Raw genomic sequence first — 17,419 nt, forward strand, 5'->3', positions numbered from 1 at the left:
ACTTGATCATGTGGCTAATTCTCATACAGATGCTACTAATGTTCCATCGTCATCTGCAGAAAATTTGGAGTCCAATGGTGCACAACATAGATAGTTTGGACATGATTTTATGTAGGTATCCCCGAGCGCGGCTCCTAAGGAAGATTTGCCTGTGGGCGGCACAGACGTCCTAGATGCAGCAACTCCGGGATTCGCTACTGGCCAGTCCAGCGCGGTCACGCCACCGCTTGTCGGCCACGCGCCATCTCCACCCAAGCCAGTCTCCTCCACGCGTCCGTCCGGGACTCCTTTGCGTGAACCAAGGGAGAATCCATCTGCCGGGGGCGCTGCTGGCAACCAGATGACAGTCGCACCGGTTCACACCTCCATTGAGAAACCTGCCGTCGGATCCACCTTGGGATTGGGTGCAGGATCAGATATGGCCGACGCAGTTGTGACTGATCCAACCGCTGCAGCTGTAGCTCTTGTTGTTCATCCGACAGCACGATCACAACATGGAATTTGCAAGCTAAAGACCTACACTGATGGTACTGTCAGGTACAGTTTTCTGGATGCTAATGGAGAACCAAATAATTTAGATGATGCCCTTGCTACTAATGAAGATCGAAAACAAGCTATGGATCATGAGTTTACAGCATTGCTCAAAAACAAAACTTGGCACTTAGTACCTCCTACTCATAGCAAGAATATCATTGGCTACAAATGGGTATACAAAATCAAAAGGAAACCAGATGGTTCAATTGATAGGTACAAGGCTCGTTTAGTTGCAAAGGGTTTCAAGCAAAGTTATGGCATTGATTATGAGGACACATTTAGTCCTGTTGTTAAAGCTACAACTATCAGATTGGTTCTGTCACTTGCAGTATCAAAAGGGTGGTATCTACGCCAACTGGACGTTCAGTACGCATTTTTTCATGATGTTCTTGGGGAAGAAGTGTATATGAGGCAGCCGCCAGGATACGAGGATCACTCTAAACCTCAGTTCATTTGTAAATTGGATAAAGCTATATATGGTCTGAAACAAGCACCACGAGCCTGGTATTTGAAGTTAAGTACAAAGTTGCAGTCTCTTGGTTTTCGATCCTCTAAAGCTGATATCTCATTGTTTTACTTTCATAGAGGAAACATTACAATATTTTTGCTTATATATGTTGATGACATTATAGTTGAAAAACATTGTCAATTCTTCAGAGAAAGCAACACATGCTTTACTTTCAGATTTAAAAGCAGAATTTGCATTAAAAGATTTAGACGAGCTGCATTATTTCCTAGGTATTGAAGTTAAAAAGATCAAGGATGGTATTTTACTGTCACAAAAGAAGTATATATCTAATCTCCTGAAGAGGGCTGGGATGATGAACTGCAAGCCAGTAAACACACCTATGTCCACGTCAGAGAAGTTGTCAGCCTATGAGGGAGATATTCTTGGACCTGATGACTCAACAAAATACAGAAGTATCGTTGTAGCACTTCATTGTGTTACCCTCACGCGACCTGACATCTCCTTCTCTGTCAATAAAGTTTGTCAATATCTGAATTCGCCAACCACAATTCACATGACAGTAGTAAAACGAATTTTGAGGTATCTAAGTTATACTAGTTGCATTGGGTTAAAGCTAAACCGGTCTTTGTCAACTCTTGTCGGTGCTTTCTTAGATGCTGATTGGGCAGGAAGTCTAGAAGACAGGCGATCCACAGGTGGGTTTTGCTGTATTTCTAGGGTCCAATCTCATATCATGGAGTGCAAGGAAACAAGCCACGGTTTCAAGATCTTCTACTGAAGCAAAGTATAAATCATTAGCCAATGCTACTGCTGAGGTCATGTGGGTTCAGAAACTTCTTGAAGAACTTGAGATCACATCTCCAAAGGCTGTGCAACTGTGGTGTGATAATATTGGGACAACATATCTTTTGGCAAATCATGTTGCAAGAACAAAATATATTGAGGTAGATTACCATTTTGTTCGTGAAAAAGTAGCACAAAAGCTGCTGTCCATTCGATTCATATCTACTGGAGATCAGATAGCTAATGGTTTCACAAAGCCACCTCCTATTCATCAGTTAGAAATGTCAATCTCAATCTAGAAAGTTGTGATTGAGGAGGAATGTTAAGATATGATGTAAATCAGTTCAACCGTGCAACTCAAGATAACTCAGCCATGTTGTAGATATAGATAGCTTCTGTCGTAACAAATTCGGATTATATTTAGGAGATTAGTTAGGCTTAAGATATCTTGAGATTGCTTGGATTGTAAACCACGCCGTGGGTTCTTCCTGACTATATTAACAAAGTGCGGCCCCCAAAGGGTTTAACGCTTCCCAATTTACAGCCACAGACCACCGAAGTACAGAACAGATGCAGTGCCCTGAATCGTTCATGGATGCACAGAGGACAGGCCACGCTGTTACAAAGAACACTTGGGGTGTTTGGATACGAGGTGCTAAACTTTAACAGTGTCATATCGGATGTTCAGATGCTAATTAGGAGAACTAAACATGAGCTAATTATAAAATTAATTGCAGAATCCTATGCTAATTCGCGAGACGAATCTATTAAGCCTAATTAATCCACCATTAGCAAATGGGTACTGTAGCACCACATTGTCAAATCATGGACTAATTAGGCTTAATAGATTCGTCTCACGAATTACACTCCAACTGTGCAATTAGTTTTGTAATTAATCTATATTTAATATTTCTAATTAGCATTCAAACATCCGATGTGACGGGTGTTAAACTTTAACAGGTGGGTGCTAAACAGGCCCCAACGTTGAAACGTGTAGTCCAAAGTGGCACGGTGGCCGCCAGCCCGCCACCAAGACACGCAGATCGACGCAGGCCGTTTGCCACTCACGCGCGTGGCTGCCACGACACGGCCACGCGTCGCCGTCGAAGCTGACACGGTGCGCTCCACCGCATGCCGCCTACCGTTGCTTGTTTACCTCCAGCTTCTTCACCCTACGGAGTGTAACCGGAGTTCTTTCACAACTCGTATCTCACTCGGATCTCACCGTCATCTATCGTCTGGCATTCCTCTCCGTTCCCATTCCATCCTCAACCTCGGACGGGTAATCTTACCGGCGCCCACCTCCATCACTGCATAGTCTTCGTCTTGACGCACAGGCACAGCTTGCTATCTGACACCATCTGTGCGCGCAGGGATAGCTACCAAGAAGAAGGGACAACCAGCTACCAGCCATGTCGACGACGGCGCACAAGGTGGCGACACACGCGGCGGCGAGGACGAAGACGGCGGGGAGGCGGCCGCCGAGCGTGCTGAGGGAGATCGCGTACGGCATGGGCCTGGGCCTCTTCGCGGGTTACCTGTGGAAGCTGCACCACTGGAGCAACCAGCGCCGCACCCGCGAGTTCTACAGCCTGCTCGACCAGGGCAAGATCACCGTCGTCGCCGACGAGCCGCCGCGCACCGGAGCCGACGACTGACGGTGCGCACGCTTCAGCAGTTCGGTAGCTCATCGCCGTGCTAGCTGACCTCCAGAATGCATGTTGTTTAATTTGGCATGCCACTTTATTCATCAGTTCAGTGCACTCTCGTCAGTAGTTTGCTTTGTCGTCACCTCTGATCATGTCACTTGTTGACAGTATGCTATTGCCACTCATGAATCATGATGGTGAATCTGCTTCGTACGATGAAGGTTTTACGATCTGTCTGCTCTTTTAATTTCTCCAAAGAGGACAGGTTCAGAAAAGAAAAAAATATATATATAATGCTTCTAGAATTCCAGGTTGGAATGGATAGATTAGCAAAGCAAGCACTGTGATTAGTGCTGTACTGCGGCGCTTGTCTCTAGTTGCAGAGATTAGGTTCCTTCCCTTCACATCAATTCGGTCTCGGTCTCGGTCTCCGCATGCCGTGCCGGCATGATTCAGGGACACCATGATTGCAGGAGAGGCTGCTAAATTTGGAGAATCTGAGTTACTAGTACACAGCCAAGGATGTGACCTTCCTTGTTTAATTTCTTCATTGGTGCCGGGTTTTTTTTTTTCTCTGTTTCATTTCTTCTCTTTTGGAGAAAGGAAAAAATGTGCAATGCGTAAGAACCAAGGGAACCCGTCCGGTAACAGTGACTCCATGGACGTCTCTGTGCCAGAGTAAAACTGAATAGTCGAGTCTACAGGCTACTATGAAGCTTCGTCCCAAGCCTGTGATCATGGCATGTACGTCTATCGGTCTATGCACTCAATGACTCAAACGCCTGGAGTGAGTGCTTGATATTCTTTTATTTATCTTTACTTCGCAAAAGTTACTAGTATGTGGGAAAACTGGAGAGGTTCAATGTCTCTGCGAAATTATGGTTGGCTCCTGAAATCATAGCCTAAGCGCACTTTCCGAGGGAGCTGGAAATTCAGAGTGTGCAGAAGTGCTGAACATGCAAAGCTGTCTTAACATTTTTGTCCATGAGGATTTGATGAATTTCGTAGTGTACCTAGATACGCAATAATGGTTGGAGCATATATGCGAACTAATGGAAGGAAATGCAGAACGCAAAAGATTTCTTCACACCAATTCAATTCAAGTATTCAAAGTCGTATGTACATGGAGGAGCCTCAAGAGTAAGTATGCACGCTGGTATCGATCAAAGAAATAATCACGGACTGAGATCGTAGGCGTTACCGGGAGCAAAATCTGGTCGCCATTCCTGCCCTCCCGCAATAAGATTCATCCACGAGCCGAGAGAAGCGAGTAAGCGACGGGCGACGGCATCCCCGGCCGACCGGCCGGCGTCATCGAAGGTTGTGCAGCGGGTTGGACCCCGTGGGCGCCAGCCTCTTGTCGTCCTCGAACCACACGCCGCCGCCGTCGGCGTCGGCCTGCCGGAGCCGCCTCGCGCCGTTGAGGGCGGCGAGGGCGCCCTCGGTCCTCCGCCGGTGCCGCGGCTGGCGAATCGGCCGGCCGCGCGCCGAACCAGCAGCCGAGGCGGTGGTGGGAGCGTCGCCGGTGGCGCTGCTCCTGATCGAGGAGTGCCGGTGGGACGACGACGACGCCGGCACGGCGTGGCCTGCGAGGAGCAGCGAGGCGGCCCTGAGCGCCAGCGGGAGCAGCGTCACCAGCAGCAGGAGCTTGACGCACCTGCTGGCGCTCATATCTAAGCTCCCTCTTGGCCACGACGAGGACCACGGGTGACAGACAGGACGCGCGCTGACCACGGGTGTGAGGAGATAACGGCACTAGGCTGGCTGCGAGCGAGGGGGAGATGATGGGCTCCAAGATGTAGTAGAGTGGACGCGCGGTGTCTGGAGAAGGACGGCGACGTGCAATGATCGCCGCCGGCAATGATGCGAGGTAACGACGCGAGCGAGACGAAACGGGAGGAGGGCCGAGGGCGGGGCGATTTGACGTGCGTGGGAGGCGGACAAAGGCGCAATGAGTGATGGGCTCGCTCGTCGTTCCGTCGCCTGGCTGCCTCTGCCTGCCGGCGTCTGTCCGCGTCGCTGTCGACTTGTTCGCTTGCCTGTCAGCCTGTCGAAACGGCCGCAGCCACGGCGTGTGGGCGTGGCCACCGAGCCGTGCCGCGCGCGCGCGCGCTCGGCATCGATTTGACCGGGCGAGGCAAGGGAGCCCCATGATGCCACCGCTTGACCGCCTCCAGCGGCTGCCGGCCGGCCGCTCCCGCCCATGACGCCGCCTGCCGCCGTGCCGCGCGCTCGCTCGTCGCAAGGGCATCGTCTGAGTAGCGAGTGCGACCCGGGCCGTGTCCCACGGGCATGTGAGGTGCACGCAGGATCTTGTCATATCTGACGGACGTTTTGGGCTGATCCTACGCAGCCATCCACTCTGTTTGTCAGAGCGTTCCCAAGGCAAGACAACGCCTCAAACGCTACTCTGAAACTCGACGAGCCTTTTGGTCTGAGACAGTCCAGTCCAGGCCTCCAGGGCGCGCCGTTATCGCCCATCGGGATCGCTAAAGATCTGTTCCATTTGCTACTACTATAAAACCAACCTTTACCCACCCGATCCGCCCAAAACTGCATCCGCTTGCTTCGGTGATTGTAAGGCATGCGCTGCGTCTGTGTGACCGCTCATCGTCCAGTGAGTCATCACAAGTTCAGAGACTTGAGAACAGTTTGTGCGATGGCGATGGTGCTGATCTGCTGGCTGCGGCTACCCCCTAGTATGCAGCAGCAGCAACACTTTCATCGACCGGTTCCATCGCATCACATTTTTTGTTGACGCTCGCCGCACGCACATCCTAGTCCCTACTCCATGTAGCTGCCGCTGCCTAGTTTGGCAGGCTTGCAGCGGCTCTGCACCGACGCTTGGCACGCTGCAGTGGAAAACACACTGAAAACTCCCACCATCATCTACTAGGTACAGTCCCTCGTATCATTTTTCACATGACCCCATGTTATACTGTACGTCACCTACTTTTTAACAGTACTATCTCAGTGTAATAAATTCAACCTTGCAGTTGCAAATACTGTAGGCCACCCCTTCTTTGGTCACATTAAATTGGGCTATTTCTATCTCAGTTTAATAAATACGACCCGCGTGGTTGCAACTAGAGTTGCAATCAACCAATCATTCGAGTTGCAATCGATCTACACTCCGAGTTGCAAATATTGTATGCCACCTACTACGACCATGAGTTGTTAATTTGAACAGTGTGCGGGCGTTAAAATGCAAAATGGATTACATGACTGGTTGTTTCACGATGCACCACACATCTTCAATCTGACGGTCTATGGTGGTAGCAAATGGTTTCCACTACACATTCTCCCATCATAGTTCCCTCTTCCCTGTTCCCCCATCTACTGTGCAAGCACATGCCACCAGCAATGCTAGATCGACATTTCGCAGGTGCACACAGACTCGGTCACCGTATGTCTGTAACAAATATTCTTTCTGGTGTAACATATCCCTGTTACAACTCTCTGTCTATATGTCACTCTCTCTGAAAAAAACATATGTTCCGTTTGACAGAGAAGTATCAGTATGTCAAGCAGCTGATGAACTGATGGGTGAAACGGAGAAGTATCAGCATATCAACTGCAGAGGACTTTCAGCAGGCAAAACCACACGCAGGCACAGACTGCACTGGAAAATTTTCATTTCTATATATACTCTCATTCATCTCATCTCTTTTGCTACCAAGTGGATGCGCAACAAGGATGGGCTCACCTCACACAATCCTGCTGTATGTACAAATGAATTCCACCACAGCTATAGACACACAGGAACACATCACACGCCCTACATCGACCGGAAAAAATTTTCGCCTCCCCCTGTGGGGGGCCTGAGGGGCTCTACACCTAAACAAATCCAATGTAATACAGCAACGTGCTTCATATGGCAAGTCTATGATGACCGATCGGGCTGTCACCTCGGTCCCGAGAGCTCCATGGCTTCTAGGCCGAGCGAGGACTCGTCCGCGGCGAAATCCATGTACTTTGGAGGCAGGAGCTCCGATGAGACGGACTTTGGCGTGTCCACATTCTGTGATGCTTCCCATTTCTCTGCAAGCCCGTCACCTTCCAGCATCCTGATTACCTCAGACATTCGAGGGCGGTGAGATGGGTAGTATTGTGTGCATAACAAAGCCACCTGGACCATTTCCTCCAACTCAACCCTGTCGTAGTTGCTACCCAGGTCTTTGTCCACCATCATGCTTAGCTGCTTTTCTTGATGAAGTTTCTTAACCTGTAACCAGACAAAAGTAAAGAGGAAATATGTTCATGGAAATACAAACAAATGAGCCTGTAATAACGAAAAAAAACTCTGCAAGACTGAACTGAAGGGCAGAGCCAAAGAAGGTATAAAAGCAAAGGTAGACTTCTTTTTGTTTAAAGCTTTGAATCAAATATGCAAATCAGAATAGTAAACCATAAGACGCACACTTACCCAATCCAGCACGCCACCCTTCTGATTTGCTACTCTTCCAAAATCCAATGCCTTCTGACCAGTGATCAACTCAACTAAGAGAACTCCAAATCCAAACACATCAGTCTTCTCTGATGACTGGCCAGTTGACAGATACTCCGGTGCTATATGTCCAACAGTCCCACGCACTGCAGTGGTAACATGAGATTCCTGGTGATCCAAAAGTTTTGCCAATCCAAAATCTCCCACAATTGCTTCGAAATATTCATCAAGAAGCACATTGGAGGCTTTTACGTCACGATGGATTATTTTTGGATCGCACTGCTCATGCAGGTACAGCAGACCTCGTGCTGTGCCTAGTGCTATTCTCTTTCTCCTCGACCAATCTAGAGCTGGCTTGCCATTTACATGTTCTGAAGAAAAGCGAAAGAAAGTTAATTTGCATGCATAGTGGATAATATACTTGGACGATGCTCATATGGTGTTTGCTGTTATTGATACCCCCATGTTATGAGTTAAAGATAGCTGGATATGTGATGTTTGAATTTCTTCAGTTTATATTCCAAAACTAGGCTTGAATGCAATATATAGCATGGCCATATTACTGCAGAATTCCACAACAAGAATGGGAGTAGGATTTAATTTGACCAACATAACTCAACAGTTAACACCACCATTATGTTTTCAATAAAAGGACACCAGAATGGAGAAGCCAAGCTGTTTGCCTGGCATAATATGACTGAAAGCAGCCGGGTATTCAAATCAGTGTATAAATAACTAAATAAGGCTAATAGATTTTTAGACTGCAATATCCAGATCACTCATCTGATTTTTCACATTAGACCACGCACAGAACCACATGTACTTATTATGATTTCAACAGTAAATTGAGCGTGTGGTGACTGTCTGTGCAGTGCAACAAGATCAGCTACAATACAAGAAAACATGCTAGCTTGCCCGTTTGCACTAAACCTAAGGTATGTCAGACAACATAAAACTACATTCAGTAACTCTGTGCAGCAACACTAATCAAATGTTGGAACACAGACATTTCACATCAACTATGATACATCGAAAAATAGGGTAAATATTTCATATTGGATTGAGCAAAAATGCCAAGGTGTTAATATTTTACGCATACAAAATTTTGATCAACGTTGATAGTCATTTTTTCCCTCTTGTAACAAAGTGCTTCTTTTTTTAAAAAAAAAAAGAAGCGGGACTTGTGTGCTTCAAAGAAATTGGGTCAACTGGCAGCAAAATATGCACATGGAAGTCACGAGCAAGAAGAGAGAGACAAACCCCGCAATTGAGAAGCAACGCTTCCATTTGGCATATAAGGGTAAACAAGTAATCTCTCGCATTCTGTTGTGCAGAATCCAATAAGACGGAGGAGATTCCGATGAACAGCCAAGCTTATGACTTCAACTTCAGTTTGGAATTGAACTTCCCCACCAACAGCATTATAATCCTTCAGCCTTTTAACAGCAACAACAGAGCCATCACGCAAATAACCTTTGTATACTATCCCATATCCACCTTCACCTAAGATGTTCTTTGAGTTAAAGTTGTTAGTAGCTGCACGGAGCTCCTTGAAGGCATACCGCTTCAGATGACCTAAACAAACTTCTGGGTCATATTGGTCTGCACATTGAAGAATGTATCAGGTTCAATTACCATAGCACGCAAGAGAAAGAAAGTAAAAAAGCATGCTAAAGATATCGAAGAAAGTCCTAGAAGGGTAAAAAGAATAGCTCATGATTGTTGAAAGGCTAAGAAAAGCACAGAAAGTAACGGGGACATCATGATTGTGAAATAACCCACATACCAAAAGTAATTGGAAGATCATACTAGTAAAAAAACTTAAAAGAAACAAAAAGTTTTTTTGTTGTATACTCGCATTATTGATGGTAACCACATAGAACTAATGTTGAGAGATGCGTCTATTGTATCTTCAAATTCATCAGTGGTTTCAAAACTCCTAACGGAGATCATATGGCAGAATATTAGAGCAATGCTTAATTGCTATTGAGGAAACATGTCAAAGCCTAATTAGCCTGCTTATTGAAACCTCAGTAGCTCAAACTGACATAGAACACTTAGACAGTATGCATATCTTTACATCCATGTAAATTTACTGTGGAAGATCAGAAGGAAAAAGCTCCAAGATCATAAATTATAAACTGCTAGCCATAGCCATTGCTACAATTACTACATTGATCTAATACAATTCATATCTAGGTGGTTAATATCATGATCACATAAGAACGGGTTTGAATAGAATATTACCGTTTACATCAAAGAAGATCTGCTGATTTCTCCTATGACGCCACCATAGAAGCATACCAACTACAATAGTGGCAAAAGCTACTGACCCTACAGTTGCTCCACATATTGTAGCAATACGGTGGCCTTTTACAATGCCTTGTTGTGGCTGAGCTGAGGAAAAGGAGACATATGTGAGTGTCACGCAGAAGAAAAGGCAAGCCAATTCCTCTGTAATAAATGCATATTTCCCGAAAATGAATGATGAGAAAAACAACTCACTCTTCAGATCATCTGGTGGGTAAGAGAGTGGGTCAAGTGACACAGAAGAGCAGTTATCTCCTGACTTAGCACCGCAAATCATTGGATTTCCAGCAATGCTGTATGAACAAACAGTAAAAATGAAAGCTTGATTAAGTGAACATTAGTCCATGGCATAACATGTAGTTACAGTAGTGGTAGTGTTCGGGCCGAAATAAAAATACCCATGAAAAGGAATAAGTTGAAATTACTTACATGAAAGTTCTTGCAGAGATCTTGGGCAATGGACCACTAAGGTTATTAAATGAAAGGTCTCTATAAAACAAAACACTTCGGGAATTAGTACAAAAGTAGGGGAAGAGAAAAACGAACAACAAAAAGGGATTGCAGAGCATACACGAGAGCGAGGCCATCAATGGTGGCAAGTGAATCAGGTAGAACTCCAGACAAGCTATTATTATTCAATTTCCTGGCGGCAACAAGAGAACTAGACAATGAGCAAAAATGAAATCACCGTGTACAATGACAACGCTGTTGAAAATCAAGAATGGGGAAGGAAAAATCTTACAGATAGTTCAGGTTCCTGAGATTCCCAAGTGAACTTGGGATGCTCCCCGTGAGCTGGTTATCTGACATGTCAAGAGTCTTTAGCATCCCCAACCTTCCTATGGTGCCGGGAATGGAGCCAGAAATCGCATTGTTCTGTAACAGCCTGTTGATCCGCAAAGCCGAGTACTTTCAGTCATTTCTTCAACCAGATTGGTCCACTCAAGAAACCTCAAATTTGAATTTTGAAGTGCCAGAGGTAAACAACAGGGGATCAGTAAACTTACACAGATTGCAGCCTGGTGAGGTTGCCGATGCCGGGTGACAATTTCCCGGACAAGCTCTGGCTGGGCAATCCTCTGCAAGTGAAGAAGAACATGTAAGAAGATCAGCCCAAAGCAGAGCCCGTTGGTGCTCCGGGGAATGGGCATGAACAAGGTAGCATAACGTACAAGGCGGAGACGTAGCCGTCGGAGGAGCAGGTGACCATCCTCCAGCTGCAGGGGTCGACGGAGTTGATATCCCAGTTGTCAAGCACGTTATGGGGGTCCTCCAGCTCCGTCTTGATGGCCATCAGAGCCACCACTGCAGTACAGCCACAGGCAGGCAGGTTCAACTTCGCCAAATTCGTAATGCCAAGAAACAGCTAGAACTCGACAAGCAAGATGAGTAGAGGACTGATGAGGAAGTATAGGTACAGCAGCTGCATTTCCTTTAGTGTCCTTCACCAAAATGAGATCTTTTACCCCAACTTCAAACCAGCGATTGATTGCAGGAGGGGAATGTTTTCAACAAATTCCTGAAAATCCTCTGTTGGCTGAATGGAAAAAGTTGGCCTTTCGTCCTTTTATTTTTCCAAAATAGGAAAAGGTCGGCCATGGCCTTTTGTTAAGATTTTCGAGAAGACATGGGAGGAGAGAATGTTAGGTACCTTCGTAGTTGATGCCGGCCGGGGAGAGCGTGGCGGTGGATGGCGGCAGGATCACGGCGAGCAGGCCAGCAACCACCACCCACCACCGCATCCACATCGGCGCCACCGGCACCCACATCGCCCGCACAGCCCCGCAGATTCAATTCGGCAAACGATGATCTGCAAGAAGAGGAGGAGCACGCTGCACGCCAGTCCCCCCACAGCTCCACACCACAATTCCGCTCCGCCGCCGCCAGCAGCAGGGAAGAAGCAGAAGAAGGCCGGCCTCTCTACTACCCAACCCGGACCAATCCAGATAGCCAATGATGCCACCGCGCACGCAGCGCGAAAGCGAGGGGAGAGGGGGAGTTCACGCGACCGCCCGAGAGGAAGATGGTGGGGGTGGGTAGTGGGGGCAAGAGGGGAAGGGAAACGCCAACGAGCAGCGGCAGCGGCAGCAGCAGCAGCGGCAGGCCCCTTCCCCACCTATCAATCCACCACCATGCTGCTGGTGCTGGCTGGCTGCCGCGGCCGCTGTCCGCTGACGCCGCTGATGCTCCCCACCCGCTCCACGCCGCTGCAAACCGACAAGCGCTTTTCCCCCAAACCGGCCTGACCTGCCACGGGCGCGCATGCTCCTGACCTCCTCCTTCCTTTCCGGCAAAATGTCCATTTTGGTCCCTCAACTTTCTTTTAAGGATCAAATTCGTCCCTCAACTTTAAATCGGTCGATCCCTCATCTTTTATTTTTTAAAACTCATCTGGTGAGAGTCCCATTTTAATACAAAACTAATACAAAAGGTCATTTTTACCCTTAGCTCTTTCTTCCTCTCCTCAATTTCCGTCATTAAGTACAATAACAGTATGATCCAAATCAAGTACGAGCACATAAATATTTATCCTCAATTTCCATCATTAAGTACAATAACAGTATGATCCAAATCAAGTACGAGCACATAAATATTTATACATATTTACTGAGAAAGTATGAATACATATACGTATGTGAGCACATGTTGATTTTAGATTTTAAAGTATGAGTACATATATTGAGTTGTATACCAAAAGAGTATGAATAAATATTTGTTTGGGTACATAAATTTTTCATATTTAATTCGTACGAGCACATGCATGACTTTAAAGAGTTTTGGTACATACATTTTTTTTAAACCGTATTATGTGTTAGTTAACCAATATATTTTTGCGTGTATATGTCAAGAGAATATGAGCATAATAACACATACATGCTTAGCCTACATGAGCCAAGGGTAAAAAGGAATTTTCACATTAGTCTCGTACCAACAAAGTGCACCATGTCAGCATAAGGACAAGTTTGACTAAAAACAGAAGTTGAGGGATCAAATTGGCCTATCTAAAATGTTGAGGGACGAACTTAACCCTCAGGTTAAAGTTGCGGGACCAAAATGGTGTGTTCCTTTCCATCCCCTAGATTTTCCGAAAAAGGTGCATACGTTTTCAGAAAAAAGGAAATGTTCTTGCTTAAGTTTCCAAAAAAATGTTCTTGCTGGATTTGCCATCTCCCTAGAATCTTTGTTAATCTCTTTTCATCTTTTTGTTTGGTTGGACACTTGAACTCCGTGAATTTGGTATTTTTCACAGCTTTCCAAGGGCATGGACGGCCTTGTGTTCAAGAAAAGACGGCAGATGCTCCAACGCCTGCAATTCGAGAGGCGAACAAGCAGTAGTGCTAATGCACTCTCATCGGGAATCATAATGTACCGCTGCTGCTAGCAATATGCTAAAATTTACTCGTACTATATACCGGTACTAGGAGTTAGTGCATGTTACCGGCAGCTGTGCGCGTTTAGCAAAGATAAACCCCCCCATCTGCCTGCCTGTTAGCATAGGATTTCATCAATCTTTCACCGGTGTTCTCTCTGGTTGTCATCATCTGCGCAACGACAGCGGTAATGACAGGGCGCATGTTTGTCATGAACTAGTCTACGAAGCCGAGGCGTACTGCGCGCACGGCTATCTAGGTAATATAAAGAAGAGAATGATGGGGAATATAGAAAAGGGCGAGCGGAGAGGGGGGGATGAAGGTAAAAAAGGCTTTGCTGGGCACTGGCGAGTCACATGCCCGCCTTTGATTTTGTCCCGTCCTTTCTTGTCGCGCTGCTCGTCACCGTCACCAGTTCACCGTCCCGGCCTGCCTCTCCCTCTCTCTCTTGTCCATCAGTGTCACGGTGGTAGTGGTAGAATCTAGTCTGTTTATTTTTTTATATTTATTATATTTATATTATCCAGCGACATCCGGTCCCCCCGGCTGAGCCGGACAGCCGGTTGTTCCTCGCTTGCTACTGTGTGTTCTGTGTGGAAATGGATGACGTTCGAAGATTCAGCTCGTTCATAGATGAGTTTTTTTATCGATGTGTTTGTGATTGCTTGTATCTGAACTCTGAAGGATGGCATTCAGTCATGACCAATCGGTAAAATAGCGTTTTGATTCTGAACTTTACCCTCGAATCAAGTTCATCACTTTATATTAGATTGTTAACTTAGTCTCTCAACTTTTATTTTTAGATCGACCTTAGGCCTGGTTTGGTTCACTAACTTAAATTTAAGCACCCGTCACATCGAATGTTTAGATACTAATTAGAAGTATTAAATGTAGACTATTTACAAAACTAATTACATAAGTGGAGGATAAACGACGAGACGAATCTATTAAGCCTAATTAGTCCATGATTTGACAACATGTTCCTACAGTAAACATTTACTAATGATAGATTAATTAAGCTTAATAGATTCGTCTCGCCGTTTAGCCTCCACTTATGTAATGAGTTTTATAAATAATCTACGTTTAATACCCCTAATTAGTATCTAAACATTCGATGTGACACGTGCTAACATTCGATGTGACACGTGCTAAAAATAAATAAAGGAAATCAAACGCCACTTATTCTTATCCTGATGCTGCTCCATGATGGTACGGACTAACATGAAAAGTTTCTCAATTTTTAATTTTAGATCGACCTCATTCTTATCCTAATACTGCTCCATGATGGTACGGTACGGACTAACATGAAAAGTTTCTTTCGGACTGACATGAAAAGTTTCTTTCGAGACTAATGTGGTTCAAATATCTACGTGCTCATACTCTCTTGAAATATACACAGAAAACATGTTTTTTCTAAAATATATATGCACAAGTACTCCTTAAAAGTCATGCATGTGCTGTCAAACTAAGAGGGTACTCAAGCTCTTTTAGGACGTACTACCTCCGTCCGCTAATATATGATATTGGTTAGTTCATTTTTAAGTTAGCCAACATCATATATTAAAGGATGGAGGGAGTATACAAGTCGATGTACGCATAAATACTCTAAAATTGACATATGCTCACATACTCGTATTCATACTGTACATATGCTTATACTCATTTTAGATTATATTCCTGACGGTGAAAATTGAGGAGGAGGAGGCGGCAACATTCAAATATATAAAATTAGTCCAATGTTAACATGGAGCGCTGCATTAATACAAGGATGAGCTTGAAAAAAATTTAAGAAACTAGATTGATCGCGCTGAAAGTTGAGAAACAGATTTGATCTCGGACAAAACTGAGGGATTAAATTAAAACGCCTACTTTGCCAAACCAATCCAGCAGAATGTACAGTACCACACGCACCAGGCCGGTGCTCAAACATGCAAAATACAGGCAGTTATCACGGTAGATGCAGTAGATCATACTAGCTCAGTGAGAGCAGGCCCACCGCGTGCGTAGACGGCCGCTCTCTTTCTGCAGCGAAACAGTAACCGTACAGCGTAACAGCGGGCGTGGAGCGAGTGGCGCATGCATCAGCATCAGCGGCATGCCTGCGCCGCTGCGCGCACGTCAGGCGCCGCTGCGCCGGACCATTGAATCGTGCGGTCTGGAGGAGCTCTGGATGCCTGAGGCCTGGGCTCCCTGCGCTGTGCTCTGCCGGCCGGCGTGGCCATGGCGCTGCCGCGGGCAGCGCCACCGCACCGCACCCTGGTGGCACCGGGCGGCCGCGGCCGGCCGGACCGCCGCCACAGGGAAAGGCGCCAGTGGCCGCCAGCTGCTGCCGGCTGCCACCGCTGGTGGCGGGCGTTTGCCGCGTTGCGCGAACGGTGCGCAGTCGAGTTATACGCGCCGCAGTCTGGGCCTGATCGAGGTGGGCGAGGCGATTCCTGGTTCCTGCAGGGAGCTAGGGAGGGTGCGCCCGCCACCTCTGGGCTCTCTGGCTGGGTACATTACGCTCCAAGCAGCTCGAGGACAAGTCCGCTTTTCTGCCATGTCAACGGCCCGCGAGTTTCAGATGGACGGATAAAAGTGGTAGTGGCCGGTTGTGGTACCGCCGGAGCTAGCTAGAATTGCACATGGACATGGAGGATTGGAGGTGTCCGGTGGTCGTCGCCGCCGCGGCGTGGTTGGTGAGCGTTAGTTGCCGGCTGCTACAAGCATAGGGTGAGCCGGGACAGTGGAGCTGGAACGAGATGGACGCCATTAATTGTGGTTATGGCTAATCATTCCCCGTGGTTCCCTCCCCGGAGCTTCCGTTAGCCCCGTTCTGCTTCTGCCCCCACCCTGGGTATTAATTCAGGGGCTTGAGGCGAAGCAACCGCGACGGCTAGGCTACCAGAATAGACAGACGGCCATCGGGTTTCCCGGCGCGAGGTGTTTCCCTTTCCTCGTCTGCATGTAGCCGGGCATGGGGCCGGACTCATTGTACTGCAGCTGGTTGGTAGAGCGGCACTGTTGTGGGGTGTACCATTTTCAGCGTGCACCAACGCAGCTCCGGCAGGTCGACGTGAGAATGTGAGATTTTCCACTCCGTGCTGCGCTGTTGCGCTAGCGAGCGTTCTCCAAGGACACGGCACACGCAGGGACGGGGAGGGGAGGGGACCAGACACCAAGGCGTGCTGGTCCGTCTGCCGTGCTCCTCCGGGCGTACGTGCATGATCGAGTGAGTTTGCTCTCCATCCGCCCGTCCTTGTTCTTGTTTGGTCACCAGCTGTTTTCCAGTCGCTTCCATGGTTTTCTCTTCTGTGCATCCGAGATGTGCACTGGCCCGCGGCGCACCTGAGACACACATGCCGTCGTCATGCCCCCATAAGCCATGGGGGGGCCATGGTGTAGGTCTACAACACGGCGTACGCGTCAAGGTCAAGATCACGGGTACCGGTCGACCACGGTAATGCCTAGCATTAGTCAGCAGCAACTCCCTCCACCCAAAAAGAATGTATTTCTAGCTATGTATCTGGATAAATGATTGCTCGATACCTAACTAGAAATGCATTTTTTCAAAACGAAGAGAGTATTTGAATTAAAATGGTGCCAACCCACACTCCACAAGATTTCAATCAGGAGAAGTTAGTACCAGAGCTATGTTAACTGTAGGACGTGAATCTAGTTAGCAGCGGTCTTTCTTTAAGGATTACTATGCTTATTTTACCTTGTTCTAATTTTCCTTACTCTTGTTTCTTTTATATACTCTTACTTCTTGATTATTTACCCCCTCCTTATTGCTGTTTGTACTTACTCAGCCTTCTACTCATGCTAACTTATCTTGCTTTGATGTCTTTATAGTTATTACGGTCTTCTGCTTTCT

The 17,419-nt window shown here is 46.9% G+C and overlaps 3 protein-coding genes across 3 annotated transcripts; 1 reads left to right on the forward strand and 2 right to left on the reverse strand.

Annotated features, from left to right (window-relative positions):
- The first annotated feature begins 2,999 nt into the window (after positions 1-2,999).
- LOC111257184 (cytochrome c oxidase subunit 5C-like) lies at positions 3,000-3,577 on the forward strand. The gene is made up of 2 exons (XM_022826265.1): positions 3,000-3,068; positions 3,160-3,577. The coding sequence occupies exon 2, from the start codon at positions 3,199-3,201 to the stop codon at positions 3,442-3,444; it is 246 nt and encodes an 81-aa protein (XP_022682000.1). The 5' UTR covers positions 3,000-3,068; positions 3,160-3,198; the 3' UTR covers positions 3,445-3,577.
- A 917-nt stretch (positions 3,578-4,494) lies between these two features.
- Positions 4,495-5,364, reverse strand: LOC101766249. Its single transcript, XM_004968289.2, has one exon. It carries the CDS (start codon positions 5,104-5,106, stop codon positions 4,747-4,749), a length of 360 nt encoding a protein of 119 aa, XP_004968346.1. The 5' UTR covers positions 5,107-5,364; the 3' UTR covers positions 4,495-4,746.
- Positions 5,365-7,053: 1,689 nt separating this feature from the next.
- LOC101766655 (protein NSP-INTERACTING KINASE 3) lies at positions 7,054-12,405 on the reverse strand. The gene is made up of 11 exons (XM_004968290.3): positions 11,844-12,405; positions 11,365-11,497; positions 11,200-11,271; positions 10,935-11,078; positions 10,764-10,835; positions 10,622-10,681; positions 10,388-10,485; positions 10,130-10,279; positions 9,143-9,484; positions 7,862-8,253; positions 7,054-7,660 (listed from the first exon to the last, which is right to left on the reverse strand). Exons 1-11 carry the CDS (start codon positions 11,959-11,961, stop codon positions 7,340-7,342), a joined length of 1,902 nt encoding a protein of 633 aa, XP_004968347.1. The 5' UTR covers positions 11,962-12,405; the 3' UTR covers positions 7,054-7,339.
- Positions 12,406-17,419: the final 5,014 nt, after the last annotated feature.

The sequence above is a fragment of the Setaria italica genome, chromosome V, assembly GCF_000263155.2.
Source record: "Setaria italica strain Yugu1 chromosome V, Setaria_italica_v2.0, whole genome shotgun sequence".
NCBI lineage: Eukaryota > Viridiplantae > Streptophyta > Magnoliopsida > Poales > Poaceae > Setaria > Setaria italica.